Here is a 21,352-nt window from a genome sequence, read left to right on the forward strand (position 1 = left end):
AATTCCTGGGACCAGACAAAATTTAGGTCTCCTACTCCTCTGCCATCTTGCTCCTCCTCCTCTTATTGTGTCTCTTATGCACGCACTTTCTCCCGTCAGCCCTTTCTTTTTGGGTATATTTCATTTTGGGTATTTTCTATGGACTTTTCTCCAGTTTATTAATCCTGCCATTTGTTATGTCACATCTTATAAACCCATCTACAAAGTTGTTAATTTGAGGTATTATATAGTTTAGTTTTGGAATGCACATTGATTCTTTATTATGTAGTTAATTTTCCAGTGAAATATTGTCTTATCTGTTTTGTTTTTATTTTTTATTTTTATTAAGATTTTATTTATTTATTTGGGAGAGAGAGAGCTAGCCTGAGCAGGGGAAGGCGCAGAGGGAGAGAATTTCAAACAGACTCTGAGTGGAGCTCAGAGCCCAGTGTAGGGCTTGATCTCATGACCCAGAGATCACAACCTGAGCCAAAATCAAGAGTCAGATGTTCAACTGACTGAGCCACCCAGGCACCCCATTATCTATTTTGCTTTTAAAATACACAACTAATGTGTACCCTTTGCTTATCCATATGGGACCTTTGTGTAAATTAAAAAATGGTCCTACTCTCTAGGTATAAGAATAGCTTGGTGAGTAGAGAGTGACTTTGTAAGATTTAGAAAGTGGTAGCCCCAGGGCCGCTGGGTGGCTCAGTCGGTTAATCGTCTGTCTGCCTTTGGCTCAGGTCATGATCCTGGAGTCCAGGAGTCCCGGGATGGAGGCCCATGTCAGGCTCCCTGCTCAGCAAGGAGACTGCTTCTTCCTCTGCCCCTCACTCTGCTTGTGTTGTCTACTCCCTCTCAAAAAAAAAAAAGGTTTAGAAAGTGGTATTCCCGTTCCTCTAGGCTATGCAGCTCTGGTCTAGGGTACAAAGACTGGGTTTTTATCTCCCTTTTGTCTTCTCAGACAGACACACTTAGAAAGTGAACAGATTTGCGACACCTGGGTGGCTCATTCGGTTAAGCAAATGCCTTTGTCTCAGGTCATAATCCCCGGGTCCTGGGATTGATTCCCTCATCGGGCTCCTTGCTCAGCGGGGAGCCTGCTTCTCCCTCTGCCTGCCGCTCCCCCTACTTGTGTGCTCTCTCCCTCTCTCTGACAAATAAATAAATAAAATCTTAAAAAAAAAAAAAGGTAAACAGATTCTACAACTATATATGTGCGCCCTGATACATAAAAGTAACCTATGCTCTGTTTTCAGAATTTTTTTTCATATTTAAAAAATATATATAGGGAATATATACATATAATAAAGTATCAGACAGCACAAAATGGAAATATTGGTTACTTTCCTACTCCTACCTTCCAGTCTTCAAGCAACTCTCTTTTGAGGCAGTTATTCTACTGGTTTATATATTGTTTCTTGCATAATTAACCCATGTATAATTAAGCATGTAAGTGTGTGCATATGTATGCATTACTTCCTTCCCCCTTTTTTTATGGAAGATAACATATTCTGTATCTCTTCTACAACTTGATTTTTTCTATCTTTCCAAATCAGTATATAAAATCTGCTTCATTCTTTTGGCTGGATTTGTAGTAGCAATTATATTGATCTATGAAAATTAATTTATCTGTTTTCCTGTTGTCTGACATTTAGGTTATTTCTAATCTCATGCTAATACAAATGATGTTACGAATATTTTTGTATATGAGACTTTGTTTACACAGGTAAATGTATCTGAAGGGTAATTTACGTGAAGTGGAAAAATTTCTAGAATTCAAAGAATATGTACCTTTTATATTTTTGTAGCTATTCCTTTGTTTTTCTATAAAGAAATATCAGTTTCTAGTTCCATCAACAATGTATGAGTGTAGCTTTTTCCTTATCCCCTTACTATGAAAGTGTACTGATAACTTTTTTTTCCATTAGAATGAGAGAAGAAAAATAATATCTTGAGGTTTAATTTTCTTTTAAAATAACTGAAGTCATAGGGCACCTGGCTGGCTCAGTTTGTAGAGCATGCAACTCTTGCTCTCAGGGTTGTGAGTTCAGACCCCATGTTGGGCATAGAGTTTACTTTAAAGAAAAAGTAACTGAAGTCACACATTTAAAAATGTGCTTAAAGGGGGCGCCTGGGTGGCTCAGTCGTTAAGCGTCTGCCTTCGGCTCAGGTCACGATCCCAGGGTCCTGGGATCGAGCCCCTCATCGGGCTCCCTGCTCTGCGGGAAGCCTGCTTCTCCCTCTCCCACCTGCCCCCGCTTGTGTTCCCTCTCTCGCTGTGTCTCTCTCTCTCAAATAAATAAATAAAATCTTAAAAAAAAAAAATGTGCTTAAAGGCCGTATGGATTTCCTTTCTTATGATCTGTCTGTGCATATCCTTTGTTCATTGTCCTATGTCCATTGGATTGTTTTTTTTCTTATTTGTACATTTTTATATAGTAAGAAAATTAGCCTTTTATTATGTGTTGTGAAGTTTTTTAAAATTGATTTGTCAATCATCTTTTTCCTTTTTTTAAATCTTTTTTTTCCATGTAGATACTTAAAATTTTTATGTTGTCAAATTTATTTTTGTTATGTCTGTAGGTTTTGTGTTGTACTTAGAAAGGCCTTCCTCTGGGGCTCCTGGGTGGGTCAGTCGTTAAGCGTCCGCCTTCGGCTCAGGTCGTGATCCCGGGGTCCTGGGATCGAGCCCCACATCGGGCTCCCTGCTCGGCGGGAGGCCTGCTTCTCCCTCTCCCACTCCCCCTGCTTGTGTTACCTCTCTTGCTGTGTCTCTCTCTGTCAAGTAAATAAAATCTTTAAAAAAAATAAAAAAAGAAAAGCCTTCCTCAGTGTATATGATGAAAAATTCTTCTGTGTTTCATTTTAATAATTTCATTATTTAAACATTTAATTCTTTGATTCACCTATAATTTTTTTATATAAAGGATGATAAGTATTTTTCTCTCTCATTTGAATAATCAAAATTTATAACTGGTCTGGAACAATTATGGTTTGGTAATTGTATGTGGCTGAATATTTTGAGCCTATTTCATCTGTATGTTTGAGCCTATTTTCATCTATGTTTTGAGCCTATTTCATCTGTATTGCCACTACCATTTCAAGATGAGTTTGTGAGAGGTCAGAGAAAAATATCAACGATGTTAATATATGTTGACATTGATAAACTGTAAATAAGTGAAATATATGAGGAATGAAAGAATATCATAAGCAGTTTATCTAAGTAAATAGTGATTTAAAGTTTCGTTTTATTTTTAAAAATCTCCATAAGTAGTACTATTCACTCCAATTGTTTCTGAATTTAATATGGCCAGTTATTCCAAGTACTATGTATATATATGTGTGTATATATATATATAAAATCTGAAAAAAATATTTTAAAATATATATAAATATATAATATATATTTATATATTTAAATATATAATATATATTTAAATATATAAATATATATATACATAATCTGAAAAATACATGCAAGAGTCTTTTGTTCTCTCTGTCATGCTGAGTTTTTCAGTAGCTAAGAAGATAAAGAGGGACTAGGTAAATTATATTCCTTTTTTTAACTATACAAAATGCTATTTATTAGCCTCCTAAGGACCACATTGTAGCTAGCTTAGTAGGAACAGGCATATTTTGACAAATTAGAAGCTTCTGGACACTTACTAGAGTGCTCTTTTCTTTTAAATTTATGGACACTTGGTGGTGAGGATGATGTTAGAATTCTCTGGCATTTATAATCTTTCTGCACTTGCACTTTTCAGTGGTGTTTTACTTTGCTCCTAGAGGCTTTATTTAATAGTTTACATCAGAGGTTTTTTAAAGATTTTATTTATTTATTTATTTGAGAGAGAAAGAGAATGAACAGAGAAGAGGGAGAAGCAGACCCCTGCTGAGCAGGGAGCCCGATGCGGGACTTGATCCCAGGACCCTGGGATCATGACCTGAGCCGAAGGCAGCTTCTCACTCGACTGAGCCACCCAGGCACCCCCCCCCCTTTTTTTTTAAAGTAAGCTCTATGCCCAACATGGGGCTTAAACTTGTGACCCTGAGATCAAGAGTTGCATGCTCTACTGACTGAGCCAGCTAGGTGCCCCAGTTCATATCAGAATTTTAAGCAGTTTCTTGTCTGTCAAGATACTCTACCAAAAAGATCCTTTGATCTTGTATGTGTGGTTTCTCCCCTCTCAGATTCACAGTGTACAAAATAAAAGCTCTGAGAGTTCTTCCACTAAAGTAGAATCTCATTTATCTTTGTTCATCCAAGTATTCTGAGGACCTAAGAGTTCTTAGAGGAACATATTTTGGGAAATGTTACTGTATATGGAGGTAATAGAATGCAGAACTATTTATTTATTTATTTATTTATTTATTCATTCATTCATTCATTCATTTAAGAGAGCACTAGTGGGGGGTGGATAAGGGAAGGGCAGAGGGATAGGGAGAATCAGACTCTCTGCTGAGCATGGAGCCTGACCGGAACTCCGTTCCAGGACCCTGAGATCATGACCTTCACTGAAGTCAAATGCTTACCCGACTGAGACACCCAGGCACCCCAGAACCCTTCTTTTGTTAATTTGATTCTTATCTATATTGGCAATGAACCAAAATTATTACTCTGACAAGTAGGAAATGCTGTAATAGTAGGAACATGTCTTTTTCACCTTTAGGCTACATTTGAACCTAACCATTTTACTTTTTAAGGCTGTTATTTGTATTTTTATGTCATACCCTTCAGTTTTCAAATACAAGATTGGCTTTCATAACTTATGGCTAGTACTGCCCTTATTTGGAATCATGATGAGTATATTTTTCAAAATGAAATCAGTTTTATACATTGTCAGTATCTCATACATTGGTTTGATTACGTAGATAAAATAATTAAAAATCAAGACTCTTTAGGAAAATCCTTGTTATTTGCTAAATGTTGCATTAGTCCATTCATTTTCAAGCAGTATGTTTCATGATCATAGTTTAAAACAACAACAAAAAACTAACCAGAATACATTCTTAGTTTAGCCACTTCTAGTATCAGGGAGTTGAGGGATATAACTGGACACCGAGGGGCGCCTGGGTGACTCAGATGGTTGGGCGTCTGCCTTTGGCTTGGGTCATGATCTCTGGGTCCTGGGATCGGGTCCTGGGATTGAGCCCCGCATCGGGCTCCCTGCTCAGCGCGGAGTCAGCTTCTCCCTCTCCCTCTGCTGCTGCTCCCCTTGCTTGTGCTCTCTCTCTTAAATGAATACAAAAAAAAAAAGAACTGGACCCTGATATTTGCAATTTCTAGGATATTTTAATGTTTCAAACTGTCCTGGAAATCTAGGACATGATATCCCTGTAAACAGAGGAAAAATAGTGGCTGCCTATGTAGGAGATCAGCTCTGCCTTTCTTCCTCCTTTCTGTGGAATTTGTCCTTTTTAAAGCAAATGTCTCTTTGGGATTCTATTATTTTTCTAAGTATTGGTGTGTTACATATCAGATCTGTCCTCTTTTGAATGGAGGGATTGGACTTAGTCTTAAAGAAAGACATGGGGAAGCAAATTACACTTTTACACTTTTTGTTTTAATTTTACTCAGGACGAGCCTCATTAGAATTGTGAACTGTCTGTCTGGATACTGCTGTCTTAAGTTTCTTCTCTTGGGACTCTGATGCAGTTCATGATTTTCCTGTTTAAAAATGAGTAATGTTTGACTCATTCACTCCCTTTGGTTTTAAGGTCACTATTATTAAGTCATAGAAAACTTAATGATTTGGAAAAAATCAACATAAAAAACAGGTCTTAAATCGCCAAGATACAGTTTACAGCAGGTTTTTTTTTTTCTTTTTGATTTCCAAAAACTGGCATTTGTCTTTGAAATTCCATGGTAATAGCCAAATTACCAAATTTGCCAGTCTAAAAACGTTCATTGATACATTAAAATTTTTTTTTTTTTTTAAGTAGGCTCCGTGGCCAACGCAGAACCCAATGCAGGGCTTGAACTTACCACCCTGAGATTAAGACCTGAGCTGAGATCAAGAGTCAGATGCTTACCTGACTGAGCCACCCAGGTGCTCCTAAAATTTATGTTTTAAAAGTTTTGTTTTTATTTTTATTTTTTTCAATTTTAAAATTGGGCGCCTGGGTGGCTCAGTCAGTTAAGTGTCTGCCTTCAGCTCAGGTCATGATCCCAGGGTGTTGGGATCAAATCCCGCATCAGGCTCCCTGTTCAGTGGGGAGTCTGCTTCTCCCTCCCTCTCTACCCCTCCCCCCTGCTAGTGCACGAACTCTCTCTCTCTCTCTCTAGCTCTCATGCTCTCTCTCTCTCAAATAAATAAAATCTTTAATAAAAAAAAGTTTAAAACTTATGGTCATTGCATAACATTTGGATAAGGGAAAATTTTAACAAAATAAAAATAACCCATAATTTTATATTCAGAGATAACTTAGCATAGTTAATATTTTGATCTTGTTTCTTTCATTTTTTAAATGCAGCCGTCTTAATATGATTAAGATCATATTTTCTATTTTGCTTATATTTGTATTCTTTCCCTTAATATAACTTTTTGTATGTATGTATGTAATCTCTACACACAACATGGGGCTCGAACTTAGGACCCTGAGATCAAGAGTCTCATGCTCTACTGAGTGAGCCAGCCAATTGCCCTCCCTTAGTATTAACTGTAAATTGCCAAGGAAAAAAGCCTGAGTTTTCTTTTGTATTCATTCATTCATTCATTCACTTTCTCAATCAAAAAAATTTAAATATATATGTTTATAACCATATGTATATATAAAAATATACATATATATATATGTATTCAAGGTAATATGTTGGCTGCTTCTTGGAAAGTTTATTGTCTTTCAGCATACAAAAGTTTTCTGTGTAAAGCAGACCATGAAGAATTTCCCTGTTCTCTTAAAGTTCAGAGAAGGGTGAAACCCTCTGGATTATCTGACAAAGTTTCTTTGTTTGTAGATTCCTCTCTTTGGTGCTAAGACTCTTGGTCGGAGAAGTCCTGATGGACCATTGTTGAGCAAAGCTGAATTTGTTGAGAAGGTTCGTCAGAGTAACCAGGCCTGTCATGATGGAGATTTTCACACAGCTATTGTTCTGTACAATGAAGCCTTGGCTGTTGACCCTCAGAACTGCATCTTATACAGCAATAGATCTGCAGCCTATATGAAAATCCAGCAGTATGACAAGGCACTGGATGATGCAATCAAAGCTCGACTTCTCAATCCCAAATGGCCAAAGGTAGAAATTTCATTTACTTTCACAGATTCTTTTGTGCTGATTTCTTATTTTAATGTAACATTTTATTGAATTTGCAGTTATTAATATTTTAATAGTCTGTATATCAGTGAAGTGTAGAAGGGCCTCATTGAGCTGGTACACTAGGGAATGGCTTCCCTTTTTAATGCTTGGAAACTGCTGTCCATGTTCAAGTTTAATTCTTTTCCTGTATGTTTGGAATTTGTATTTTTTTTTTCCACTTAGCTCCTTGATAGGATATATTTTAGTCATTTGTATAGGTTTTGACATCTTCTTTTTGCACAGATGTTTCAGATAGAGATGGTTTCTTTCTTTCAACTTAAAATAATTTTAGTATTCCCTGTTAATGACTGCTTGTTTTCAGATGGTATTTAATCAGAGAAACTTATTTTTTCTAATACATCATTTTAATTATCTATGTTTCTTTGAATAGTTTAAGACTTGAGTTATCTTTGCTTTGTACATACTTTGTTTTCAGTGTGCCTATTCACCGTCTAACCCCCAGTCTATTTTAGAAAATATTTCTTAAGATGTGCTGAAATGTTTGAGATATTTTTTTTACTGAATCACAAAAGCATTTGATCCTGTTCTTGGCTTTCTGTTATGTTAACAAAAGTTGATGGATATTTGCTAGAGATTTTAAAAATATCCTTACTGTCTTATTAATGTCATAGTCATATTAATTTATACTTCAACTCTGGTGGGTATTTTTGTCCTCATTCAGTGGAATTTCCAGTTTTGCTGCTGCCTCATGAATTGTTTAGTATTTTGTAATTCCCTAAAGGAGTTCTTTTGTAACTATAATTATTATAGATTAAACAAAGTGTTTAAAAAAATTGTTATATGACATCATTTGGGAGTTAGAATGCTGTTATCAAAGGACAGACCCAGGTTCAAATTCCTTCTCTTTTGTTAATGACAGTATGGCTTTTGGTAAATTTCTTAACCTCTCTAGGGTTAAGATAAATGGGATAATAATACTTATCTTGTAAGGCTACTTAAGAGTCAGAGATAATATGTTACTTGTTCATAGTATGTGTTTGGTAGATAATAGCTTTGACTGTGACATTTTTATTAAAGGTACAAATCAGTAAATTATTCTAGCAAGACTTGGCATGTGTCTTCTCTTTCTCATTTCCTTTTTCTTTTAAAGTCTGTATTGGTGCAATGAGCCTGATAAATAACTTAATTTTCAAATTAAGCATCTCCATTCCTTCCTTTTTTGGGTCTACTTATTTTATATTCTTCTTATATTTGTGAACACTTAAAAAAAAAGATTATTTCAGAGAGAGCAAGAGAGCGGGGAGGGGCAGAGGGAGAGGGATAGAAGTCTTAAGCACACTCCTGACGTTGGGCTTGATCCCACAACTCTGAGATCACCACGTGAGCTGAAACCAAGAGTCCCCCGCTTAACCAGCTGCCACTTAGGTGCCCCCTATTTGTGAACACTTTTAAACTTTTATCCTTTTCCTTTCTCTATGTCATTCCACTTTCTTTTGTCAATGTCTTGTGATTTAACTCACACAAAAATGGCTTTAAAAGGTGCACTTTTATGATTCTAGATGAAAAATCAGCCTTTTAAGGTAACTTCTATCAAGGTTTAGTCTCTGATTTTTTTCCTTTTTTTTTTTTATTAAAGATTTTATTTATTTATTTGACAGAGAGAGACACAGCGAGAGAGGGAACACAAGCAGGAGGAGTGGGAGAGGGAGAAGCAGGCTCCCCGCGGGGCAGGGAGCCCGGTACGGGCTCGATCCGGGACGCTGGGATCATGATCTGAGCCAAAGGCAGATGCTTACTGAGCCACCCAGGCGCCCCTGATATTTTTCCTTTTGTGATAAGTGAAGTTGTATATTTACAGTTGCATTAATATTTTAGCTCCAGGGGCGCCCCTGATATTTTTCCTTTTATGATAAGTGAAGTTGTTGTATATTTACAGTTGCATTAATATTTTAGCTCCAGGGGCGCCTGGGTGGCTCAGTCGTTAAGCGTCTGCCTTCGGCTCAGGTCATGATCCCAGGGTCCTGGGATCGAGCCCCACATCGGGCTCCCTGCTCTACGGGAAGCCTGCTTTTCCCTCTCCCACTCCCTCTGCTTGTGTTCCCTCTCTTGCTGTCTCTCTCTGTCAAATAAATAAAATCTTAAAAAAAAAAAAAAATTTAGCTCCATATTTGACTTTAAGCAAACTTAACAGGGGTATCTAGAATTATATAAAATATAAATTAGTTTTTATTATTGAGATTATGAACAGGTTTTCATATACAATGTGATTCAAAATAAAATTATAAAGAAATTTCCACTGCTGCATAATTCTTTTTCATTTCAAAAAAACTTGATTTTATACTTATTTTTCTAGGAATATACTCACTCTGTAAAAGAAGATTCACGTGTACTCTTTTGTTATAAAGATATGTCTTGAAATTTTATCATTTCACTTTTCTTTTTCATTTTGACTTTTTTAACTTTTTCAGTATAATCCTTTTGCCTTTCTGAAGTGTTTCTCTGAAATGTCAGTATTGTCTAGTTTGATGAGGGAAAACATAAAACCCAATTTCTCTCTCTTCCAAACTGTCTCTGTGGTAGTTTTTTATGTAAACATCCAAGGGTTCCGGAGATTGGATAGAGAGTCTTTTATTTATGTGTATTTTGTCTGAATGAAAAATGATTTTGGTTTGATATGGGCTGCAAAAGAGGTATGAACAAAGCACTGTGAAAGCCTCCCAAAAACAATAAGCCCAGTCTTATTACTAAATTATGATACTTATCCCTGTCTCTTAGCTATTGTCTGTTTATGTTCATTCTTTTTGTGTCCTGTTTAAGAAATATTTATCTTACTCAGGGTTATAAAGTTTTTCTTAGGTTCTTTTCTAGAATTTTTAGTTTTTTTTTTTTTTAAAGATTTTATTTATTTATTTGACAGAGAGAGACACAGTGAGAGAGGGAACACAAGCAGGGGGAGTGGGAGAGGGAGAAGCAGGCTTCCTGCTGAGCAGGGAGCCCGATGCGGGGCTCGATCCCAGGACCCTGGGATCATGACCTGAACTAAAGGCAGATGCTTAACGACTGAGCCACCCAGGTGTCCCTAGAATTTTTATAGTTTTTTACCTTTATGTCTATGATTCTTTCAGGGTATGAGATAGAGGTCAAGATTTATTTATTTTTTTTTCAGTATAGATAACCATGTTCCAGCAACATTTGTTGAAAAGACTGTCCTTTCCCCATTGAATTATCTTTGGTACCTTTGCCACAAACCATTTGACCATAAAAATATGGGGCTATTATTGGTCTCTATTTTGTTCCATTGATCTGTCTATCTGTCCTATGCCCTAACCACACTGTCTTGATTACTGTAGCTTTATTTTATGTCTTTTTTTTATTTTTTAATTTTTTTTATTTTATGTCTTGACGTCAGGTATTGTGAGTCTTCCATCTTTGTTTTTCTTTTTCTAGTTTGTTTTTGTTATTCTCTCTGCATTTCAATGTAAGTTATGAAATCAGCTTATCAATTTCTTCAAAAGCCAACTGGGAAATTAATGGGATTGCATTGAACTTTTAGAGCAATTTGGAGAGAATTGCCATTTTAACATTGTTCAGTCTTCTAATCCATGAACATGGTATATCTCTCCATTTATTTAGTACTCTTTTCATTTTCCTTTGCAACTTTTTATAGTTTTCAGTGTTTACTTCTTGCACAATTAAAAAAAATATTCCTAAGTATTTTGCTTATTTTAAAAAATATTTTATTTACTTATTTTAGAGAGAGAGAGCATGTGCTTGTGCACGTATGTGCATGGAGTTGGGGAAGGGTAGAGGGGGAAGGACAGAGGGGGAGGGAGAGGGACAAGTGGACTCTGCCATGAGCATGGAGCCCCATGCAGGGCTCCATCTCATGACACTGAGATCATGACCTAAGCTGAAACCAAGAGTTAGACACTTAACCTACTGAGGCACCCAGGTGCCCCGTAAGTATTTTGCTTTCTGATGCTATTGTAAATTGATTTAAAATTTTCTATTTTCTATTTTTTCATTGCTAGTCTACAGAAATATAATGTATTTTTGTACTTTGTTTCATGTGACAGTGTTGAATTCACTTTTAAGTTCTAGTGGCATTTTTTTGCAGATGCTTTAGGATTTTTTAGTACATGATTATATAATCTGTAAGTAATGACCGTTCTACTTCTTTCTTTCTTTGCATATGCTTTTTATTTCTTTCTCTTGTTCCATTGTACTGGTTAGGATATCCAATATAATTTTGAATAGAAATGGTGAGAGCCAACTTACTTTAGTCATTCCTGATCTTAGTGGGAAAGCTTTAAGCTTTTTATTGTTGAGGATGATGTCCTTAATCCAGTGGAGGATGTTCCCTTCAATTTCTATTATGACTGAGTGCTGAATTTTGTCAATTTTTTCCTTCATTTATTGAAATCATAATTTTTTTCTCAGTCTTTTAGTATTAAATTGATCTTGTTTTTGGATGTTAAGCCAACCTTGCATTCACAGGATAAATACCACTTAGTCATTATGTCTTATCCTTCTTATATATTGTTGGATATGATTTGCTATAATTTTGTTAAGTGTGTTTTTGTTTTTTTTTTAAGGATTTTATTTATTTATTTGACAGAGAGACAGGAGGAGAACACAAGCAGGGGGAGTGGCAGATGGAGAGGGAGAAGCAGGTTCCCTGCTGAGCAGGGAGCCTGATGCAGGGCTCGATCCCAAGACCCTGGGATCATGACCTGAGCCGAAGGCAGTCACTTAACCAACTAAGCCACCCAGGTGCCCCAAGAGTTTATTTAATTAAATTAAATTATTTATTTCACAGAGAGAGAGGGTGCACAAGCAGGGGGAGCAGCAGGCAGAGGGAGAGGGAGAAATAGGTTCCCCACTGAGCACAGAGCCCCAGGTGGGGCTTGATTCCAGGACCCTGGGATCATGACGTGAGCTGAAGGCAGATGCTTCACCAACTGAGCCACCCAGGCACCCAGTTGTTAAGAGTTTTTGCATCTATCTTTATGAAGTATATTGATCTGTATTTTCATTTTTGATGATGTCTTTGTCTGGTTTTGGTATCAAAGTGATACTGGCCATATACAATGAGTTGTGAAGTGTTCTCTCTTCTTGTATTTTCTGGAAGAGTTTATGTTGGCAGGGGCACCTGGGTGGCTCAGTCGGTTTAGTGTCTGCCTTCGGCTTAGGTCATGATCCTGAGGTCCTGGGATGACCCACGTCGGGCTCCCTGCTCTGCAGGGTCGTCTATTTCTCCTTCTCCCTCTGCCCACCCCTTGCTTGTGCTCTCTCTCTCTCTCTCTCGTTTTCTCTCTCTCTCAAGTAAATAAATAAAATCTTTAAAAAAAAAGAGTTTATGTTGGATTGGTATTATTTCTTCCTTAAGTATTCAGTAGAATTCACCAAGGAAGCTATCTTTACATGGATTTTTCTTTGTGGAAAGGTTTTAATTATGAATTCAATTTCTTTGATTGATATAAGACCATTCAAATTTTCTAATTCTAATTAGATTAGTTTGGTATTTTGTTTCTTTCAGTAAATTTTTACGTTTAATTTGGGTTGCAAGTTTATTGGTATAAAGTTGTTAATAACATTCCCTTATTATCCTTTCAATTTTTGTGGGATCTTTAGTGATGTCCTTTCTTTCATTCCTGATACTGTTAATTTATGTCTTCTCTCTTTTGTCTCATTAGTCTGCTTAAAGATTTATCAATTTTTTTCATCTTTCTATTCAATCAGGTATTAGTTTCATTGATACTCAGTATTATTGTACATTTTCTCTTTCATCAATTTCTATGCTTTTTTTTTTTTTAAGATTTTATTTATTTATTTGACACAGAGAGAGAGAGACAGCGAGAGAGGGAACACAAGCAGGGGGAGCGGGAGAGGGAGAAGCAGGCTTCCCGCTGAGCAGGGAGCCCGATGCGGGGCTCGATCCCAGGACCCTGGGATCATGACCTGAGCTGAGGCAGACGCTTAACGACTGAGCTACCCAGCGCCCCTATGCAAGGTCCCTTTTTATCTGTGGTGGTAATTATTGTCCTAACATCTATTTTGTTTGATACTAATATAACCACTCCAACTTTCTTTTACTTCTTTTTGCATTATATATCATTTCTTATGCCCATATATTTTCAACTTCCCTGGGCCTTTATATTTAATATTTATCTCTTTTGGATAGTGTATAATTGCTTCTCGCCTTTTAAATAAATTTTGTCAGTCTCTGCCTTTTAATTGGAATCTTTATCAGTTACCATTTAATGTAATTATTGATGGTGTTGACTTTTTTCTGTACCATTTTTTTTCTTTGTATTCTCTGTTTTTGTTCCTCTGTTACTCATTTCCTATTGTTTATTGGGTTTTTTGGACTACTTTTTGAGTTGATTTGTTTTTTTCTCTTGAGAGTTTTTCATTGTTTTTGATTGTTGTTGATGTTGTTTGGCAGGTTTTTATCTTGGTTAGAATAGTATTGCCTACTTTGTTTCTTGAATTGCAGCTCTAGTTTCAGTGCAGATGTTTTGTCTTTATTTGAAGTGCTTTAAATTTGTTCCATATCTGTATAACTCGAGGGTTAACTAAAGATGTAGGTAGACAGAATTTGAGTATCTTTTTTCTGGTTCTTTTCCTTCTGGGATTGCTTTCCTCCTTGCCCAAAGGCAGTGGTTCCTGTGCTTCAGTATTCTGATTTCCTCAGCCAGAAGGACAGTGTTCCTGTCACCCTGCTCACCACTCTGATTGGGAATTAACCTCACAGCTGTCTTCCTCCAGAATCTGTCTGCTTTCTCTTCACTCTCCAGTGCTTTCAGGTAGGTCCTTTTTGTATTATATCTAGATTTTATAGTTGTTTTCTGTGTGGGAGTGGGTTCACTAGGATCTTGCTTAGTAGTTAGTGGAAGCAGAAGTGATGTCTTTCCAGTGATATAAGGTCTATGTTCAGTGGATCCCCAACAAAGTCATCTTGCCTCCTTAGACCCAGCGGCTTTCTTGATGTTTGGAGTTCTCTTTTTGGGGTCATTGTTCCCAGTTACTGGTCTCATTCATTTAGAATATTTATCTCCTTTTCCTTTTTCATTCTTTGAATTGGTCAGTGAGTCTTCTGCATTCTTTCTTGAATGTAGTCCATATATATTTTATGCATTTTATTTCCACAGCCAGTATTACAGTCTAGGTTATTATAGTTTCATTCTTATTTTGTTGTGACATTTTTTATCATAACAATGTTCTCATGAGAAACTTTCTGTTGTTCCATGTTTCCAAGTGACCTGATATTCAAGGCTCTGCACAAGTGGTCTCATTTGCTCCTTTATTTCTTGCTATTGTGCTGACAAACCCACTGTTCTTGTTGATCAAGTCTTTTCTTCTTTCTTCTTCCTTCCTTTTTATGCCAAGCTCTGTGCCTGGAGTTTTCTCCCTTGCTCTGTTATTTGGTAAAGTAAGCCTAGTTCAATTCTCACCTTTCCCTGAAAGCTACATTGAGCTTCTGTGAATATAACATTGTCTATTGTTAATTTCAATTAATTACTTATATTGTTATATAGACATGTTACTTGAATTTTATCTGAGTCTTAAACTAGCTTGAAAATTCCTTGAAAATTTGTCTTCTACTTATTTTATAGCCCAGACCTTGCTGGACCCCTTAAATTTTTAAACTTTTTTTCTATTTTTTAAAACCTTAGTGTCTAAATCAATGAGAAAATTAAGAGATTAATTGTACATTTCTTATTGAAGACTTCTATGGATGCAGACATCACAGACCATAAACTTATCCCTTGAACAGTTTAGAAGTTTTTGTTTGAAATTAGCCAAATTCCTCAATAGGTTTAGTCCACTTTTTTTTTTTTTAGAGATTTTATTTAGGGGCGCCTGGGTGGCTCAGTCGTTAAGCGTCTGCCTTCGGCTCAGGTCATGATCCCATGGGATCGAGCCCCACATTGAGCTGGGATCGAGCCCCGCATCGGGCTCCCTGCTTGGCGGGAAGCCTGCTTCTTCCTCTCCCACTCCCCCTGCTTGTGTTCACTCTCTCGCTGTGTCTCTCTCTGTCAAATAAATAAATAAAATCTTTAAAAATTTTATTTATTTATTTGAGAGGGAGACAGAGTGAGAGAGAGCATGAGTGGGTTGAGGGGCAAAGGGAGAAGTGGACTCTGCTGAGCAGGGAGCCCAATGAGGGACTCGATCCTTTGACTCCGGGATCATGACCTGGGTTGAAGGCAGACGCTTAACTGACTGAGCCACCCAGGCGCCCCATGTTTAGTCCACTTTTTAATCAGTTGTGGAAGGAATCTAACATTTCTTTCAAATCTCTTACATTATAACCTTTCATGTGTTTAGTGAGATAGCACAGTGTAATGTAAATAGGACATACAGGCAGTCCTTGCTTTGCATGGTAACACATTACCATAGAAACAACTATACAAGCTGAAAAATCTTGCAGTGTGAACTTTGCAACAATTTTGACTATTCTGTGACCTTTAAAAGTTTTTGTCAAAACACTAAAAACTCTCTTACTGTGGATTATAAGCATATAAGGAATGGAAAAATTATTAAAACTAATATTTATTTAGTACACTGTGATTTAAAATGTTAGAAACATTGCGAATTTGTTTTATTTTTCTGTAGAAAACTTATCTGTAGTTATTTGAACAGTGCTCGCTGTTTTCTTCTCATCTTATAACTTACAATACAGAGTATCTTTTCTATGCCTTGGCAAATTGTCATACTACTTTCTAGTTTGGATTGGCTTCTAAAATGTTAATCTTTATTGATTGAGCATTCCTGTAGTTATAGTAATTTTGCCAGCATCACGTTCTCTGGAACATTTCAGCCTTTTTGTCACTACTTTCCTCATTTATGTTGACAAGTTCATCCTCACTAAGTTCTTCCAACTGGACCTCTTGAACAGTGGCTGTGTCAACTTTCCCATGGTCAGCTGTTTCTTCTATAACTCCCTTTATGTTTGATTTGAATTTTACCTCCAGCATTATCACTCTTTATTTCTTTGCTGCACTCATTTTTATTCCTCAATTCCTTTTTTTTAAAAGACATTTATTTATTTGAGAGAGAGAATGAGTGGGAGGGGCTGAGAGGAAGGCAGAGAGAGAATCTCAAGCAGACTCCATGGCGAGCTGGTAGCGGGCCTCAATATCAAGACCCTGAGATCATGACCTGAGCTGAAACCAAGAGTGGAATGCTTAACTGACTGGGCCACCCAGGTGCCCCTTTACTCCTCAGTTCTTTTTCAAAAACCCATTTTTATAAAGTGACCACATAGGTTTCTCACTGGAAGATAAAGAGGCAACACAACTACCTTTCTGCTGTTTCTGTGTGAGCTGAAAACAGATGTGCAGTGGCCAATCACCACAGACTTTGAAACAAGTGATGTGATTGGTCAGTAATCAGGATGCATCTTTCTTAATTATATAGCAAAATGTGGAGTGAAGAACCAGCAGCGGCATTTGCACTTTATGCATTTACTCACAGTTAATATACCATGCTAATTGAAATTTAAATTGCATTAGTAGGGATTTGGAGTCATTTAACTGTGGTAACTGACTGAAATTCGTGTATATTGAAACAATATACATGTGAAGCGAGAACTGCTGGGTCTTTGGAGTTGGAGCTAGGGTTTTTCCTCCTTACATCTTGCTTTACCTCCATATGCCTCACTTTTCCCATTTGCAAGCTGGGTTAACATCACAGACCTTGAAGGATTGTATTGAGGATTAAATACAATAACGTTAGGTGCTTAGGACAGCGTTTTTCACATATAGGTTATTAACATATTATGGTTATTAATGATGATCATTATCATCATGATGATATTTGTATGTAGACACATATAACTTTTAGTCAAACTACCCAAATATCTTTTGAGCACTTTTCTTCTCTTTATAATAATCTCAGTAATCTCCTGAATACTTGCAGTTTCTGCTGATCATTTTTTAAATAGTGTGATGATGAAATGGATAAAATATTCCATTAAGATCTATCTATTGCAGAGGGAAGAGGAAGAATTATTTTTTGCCAGGTATAGAGGACATACGCTCTTTTGAATAACTTAACAGATCCTCTTGCTCTTTTTTAAGTGTGCTCTATTTCATTTATTTGATTTCATTTATTTGTTCTCAATAAATATCAAATAGGCATTTACTATAGGTAAGCATAGTTCTGCTACTGTCTTTAGTTGATTTGTCTTCTTTTTTTAATTTAGCATATTAATCTTTTTTCATTGTTTTGGTATTCTACCTCTTTCCCATGATTAAAAAAAAAGAATGCATTGTTGATCTGTACTTGTATCTACTAGTTTTTGCTTTGTAACAAATCACTCCAAAACAGTGACTTAAAATAACAACCAACCATTTATTTAGCTCAAGATTCTGATGCCTGCTGAGTGGCTTTTCTGATCTGGACTGACTCAGCTGATTTCTGCTGGGCTTGCTCATGTGTTCAAGTTCAACTAGAGGTTTGCCTGATGGTTGGATCATCTAAGACTGTCTCACTCACATTCTGACACTTGGTATGCTGCTGGCTAGGAGAATAACAGCAACTGCGCCATGTGTCTCTTATCATCTTGCAGGTTTTCCTAGGCTTCTTCCCATGGCAATTGTAGGATTTCTACAACTGCAGGAGAGTGGAAGCAGCAATGCACAAGCATATTGTGAGTCTGATTGTACCATATATGCTATTATCCCATTGGCCAGGGTAAGTCACATGGCCAAGCCCAGAACCACCAAAGGAGGGGATTACCCAAGGACATATATAGAAATGGAGGAATCTGTAGCCATCCTTATAATTTACCCCAGTATTCTTTGTCAGATCATATACACAGTGTGGTACATAATCATATACCCTCCTTCGTAGAACATATCCCTTTTCAGTTTTATCTATTTTATTTTAAGTTTATACCCTTGATCTTTCTGGTTTGGAATTTTCTTGAATCACATCTGTTCAGACATGTTATTTGTGAAGTAGTTTATATAATTTTAGTGTGAATTATGAGTTACAAAATAGTTATATTCTTTAAGGATTCCATAGGAAAAGAAACCCAAAGGAATGGTGGATTTTCATATGGTGTAACTATATAAAAACTATATAAGGGAAAGTTCCACAGGGGGACTTTCCCATTAATTGTAAAGCATACCATAAATATCTTCTCCCCTGCTCAGCGGGGAGTCTACTTCTCCCTCTGATCCTCCCCCTCTCATGCTCTCTGTCTCTCATTCTCTCTCTTACTTGTCTTTCTCTGATTGACTTATTTCGCTTAGCGTAATACCCTCTAGTTCCATCCACGTCGTTGCAAATGGCAAGATTTCATTCCTTTTGATGGCTGCATAATATTCCGTTGTACATATATACACCACATCTTTATCCATTCATCTGTGGATGGACATCTAGGCTCTTTCCATAGTTTGGCTATTGTGGACATTGCTGCTATAAACACTGGGGTGCATGTGCCTCTTTGGATCACTACATTTGTATCTTTGGGGTAAATACCCAGTAGGGCAATTGCTGGGTTATAGGGTAGCTCTATTTTCAACTTTTTGAGGAACCTCCATACTGTCTTCCAGAGTGGCTGCACCAGCTTGCATTCCCACCAACAGTGTAGGAGGGTTCCCCTTTCTCCATATCCTCGCCAACATCTGTTGTTTCCTGACTTGTTAATTTTAGCCATTCTGACTGGTGTGAGGTGGTATCTCATTGAGGTTTTGATTTGTATTTCCCTGATGCCGAGCGATGTTGAGCACTTTTTCATGTGTCTATTGGCCATTTGGATATCTTCTTTCGAAAAATGTCTGTTCATATCTTCTGCCCGTTTCTTGATTGGATTATTTGTTCTTTGGGTGTTGAGTTTGATAAGTTCTTTATAGATTTTGGATACTAGCCCTTTATCTGATATGTCATTTGCAAATATCTTCTCCCATTCTGTCTATTCTCTTTTGGTTTTGTTGACTGTTTCCTTTGCTTTGCAAAAGCTTTTTATCTTGATGAAGTCCCAATAGTTCATTTTTGCCCTTCCCTAGGTTATGCATATGTTTAATTTTCACGTATTTGTGACTTTCCAGATTTCCCTGTTACTGATTCCAAATTTCATTCCATTCTGATTGGAGAACATACTTTGTATCATATCAGTCCCCTTAAATTTGTTTGGGCTTGGTTTATGGCCTAACATATTTTCTGTCCCCAACAATATTTCATGTGCACTTGAGAAGAATGTGTTGCTGTTGTTGGATAAGGTGTTCTATAGATGTCCATTAGGTCTGGTTAGTTTGTAGTGTTTGTTGTTCAAGTCTCCTATTTCTTTGTTGATATGATAGATGGTCTTACTAATTATTGAAAGTGGGATATGAACTCTCCAATTGTGGGATATGAACCACAATTCAATTATGGTTGAATTTTCTTTCTTTCTCTCTTTCCCTCCCTCCCTCTCTTCCTTCCTTTCTTTTTTTTAAGGTTTACTTAATTTTTTTTAGTAATCTCTACACCCAATGTGGAGCTTGATTGAACTTATGACCCTGAGATCAAGAGCCACATGTTCTTCTGACTGAGCCAGGCAGGCATCCATCCCAGAAGTTGAATTTTCTATTTCTCCCTTGAGTTCTGTCAGTTTTCGCTTCATGTATTTTGGGGGCTTTGTTTTTGTTTATTTATATTTTTATGATTATTATATCTTCCTGGGAGACTGATCTTTTTATCATTATAGAATACCCTTCTTTGTCTTTAGTAACAATTTTGGTTCTAAAATCTATTTTGTCTGAAATTAATAGAGCCATTCCCTCTCTCTTTTGGTTACTGCTTGCATGAAATCCTTTTTCCATACTTTCTTTTTCAACCTGTTTATGTCTTGGAAACTAAAGTGAGTGTTTTATAGACAGCATACAGTTGTGTCATTTTTTTAAAAATCCATTTTTCCAATCTTTGTCCTGTGTAGTATCCCAGTATAAGTCCATTTATATTTAATTTAACTGCTAATAATGTAACTGTCTTTTTGTTTGTTTTTTTAAAGATTTTATTTATTTATTTGACAGAGAGCGAGAGAGCACAAGCAGGGGGAGTGGCAGAGAGAGAGAGATGGAGAAGCAAGCTCCCCGCTGAGCAGGGAGCCCGATGTGGGGCTTGATCCCAGGACCGTGGGACCATGACCTGAGCTAAAGGCAGACGCTTAACCGACTGAGCTACCCACGTGCCCCTTGTTGCTTATTTTTTATGTCTTTTTTCTATATTTCTATGTTATTTGATTTCTATATACCTTTTTCTGTTCTTTTATGCTAAGTAAATATTTTCTAGTGTACCATTTACATTCACTTGTTTCCTTTACTATATATTTTTTAGTTATTTTCTTGGTGGTTGCCCTAGAGATCATAATTAGCATCTAAATATATATCAATTTAATTTTAATTTTAATTTTTAAATGTTTTATTTATTTAAGTAATCTCTACACCCCCTGTGTGGCTCAAACTCACGACTCCAAGATCAAGAGTTGCATGCTCTTCTGACTGAGCCAGCCAGGAACCCCTCATCTTAATAGCATAGAAAAACTTTGCTCCGGTATAGCTCCATTCCCTTATCTATTGTGCTATGAGTGTCATACAAATTACATCTTTCATCATTATAAGCCCATCAGCATAGTCTTATATTACTGCTTTATGCCACTGTCTTTTAAATCATACAAGTTCTATCAAAAAGTTCTATCTATTTGATATTCTCTATTTGGTGAGACATTGTCCTTTAATTGTTGAGGCATGATTTTCTTTACTTTGAACATGTTTATAATAGCTGATTTAAAGTCTTTGCCTAGTAAGTTCAATGTTAGGATTTCTTCAGGGACAGTGTCTATCGCCTGCTTTTTTTGCAGTGTGTGGGCCATACTTACTGTTCCTTTCTACGTGTCATCATTTTTCATTGAACGCTGGACATTTTAAGTAATATGATGTGGCAACTTTGAAAATCAGATTTTTCCCCTTCCATCCCTTCACTGGGTTTATTGTTGCTTTTGTTGTTGTCGCCTTTTTTGAGTTAGTTACTTCCCTGAACTAAATTTTTAAAGTCTGTCTTCTTTGTCATGTGTAGCCACTGAAATCTGTGCTCAGATAGCTTAGTGGTCAGCTA

General features: G+C 36.7%; 1 protein-coding gene across 3 annotated transcripts in view; it reads left to right on the plus strand.

Moving 5' to 3' along the window:
- TTC28 (tetratricopeptide repeat domain 28) overlaps positions 1 to 21,352 on the plus strand; it is a 621,832-nt gene that overhangs the window by 37,957 nt on the left and 562,523 nt on the right. For all 3 annotated transcript variants that reach the window (XM_078060812.1, XM_078060814.1, XM_078060813.1), the window contains exon 2: positions 6,944 to 7,222. In XM_078060812.1, coding sequence (XP_077916938.1) covers positions 6,944 to 7,222 — 279 coding nt within the window. The remainder of the gene's footprint in view (positions 1 to 6,943; positions 7,223 to 21,352) is intronic.

The sequence above is a fragment of the Halichoerus grypus genome, chromosome 13, assembly GCF_964656455.1.
Source record: "Halichoerus grypus chromosome 13, mHalGry1.hap1.1, whole genome shotgun sequence".
In the NCBI taxonomy this organism is placed as follows: Eukaryota; Metazoa; Chordata; class Mammalia; order Carnivora; family Phocidae; genus Halichoerus; species Halichoerus grypus.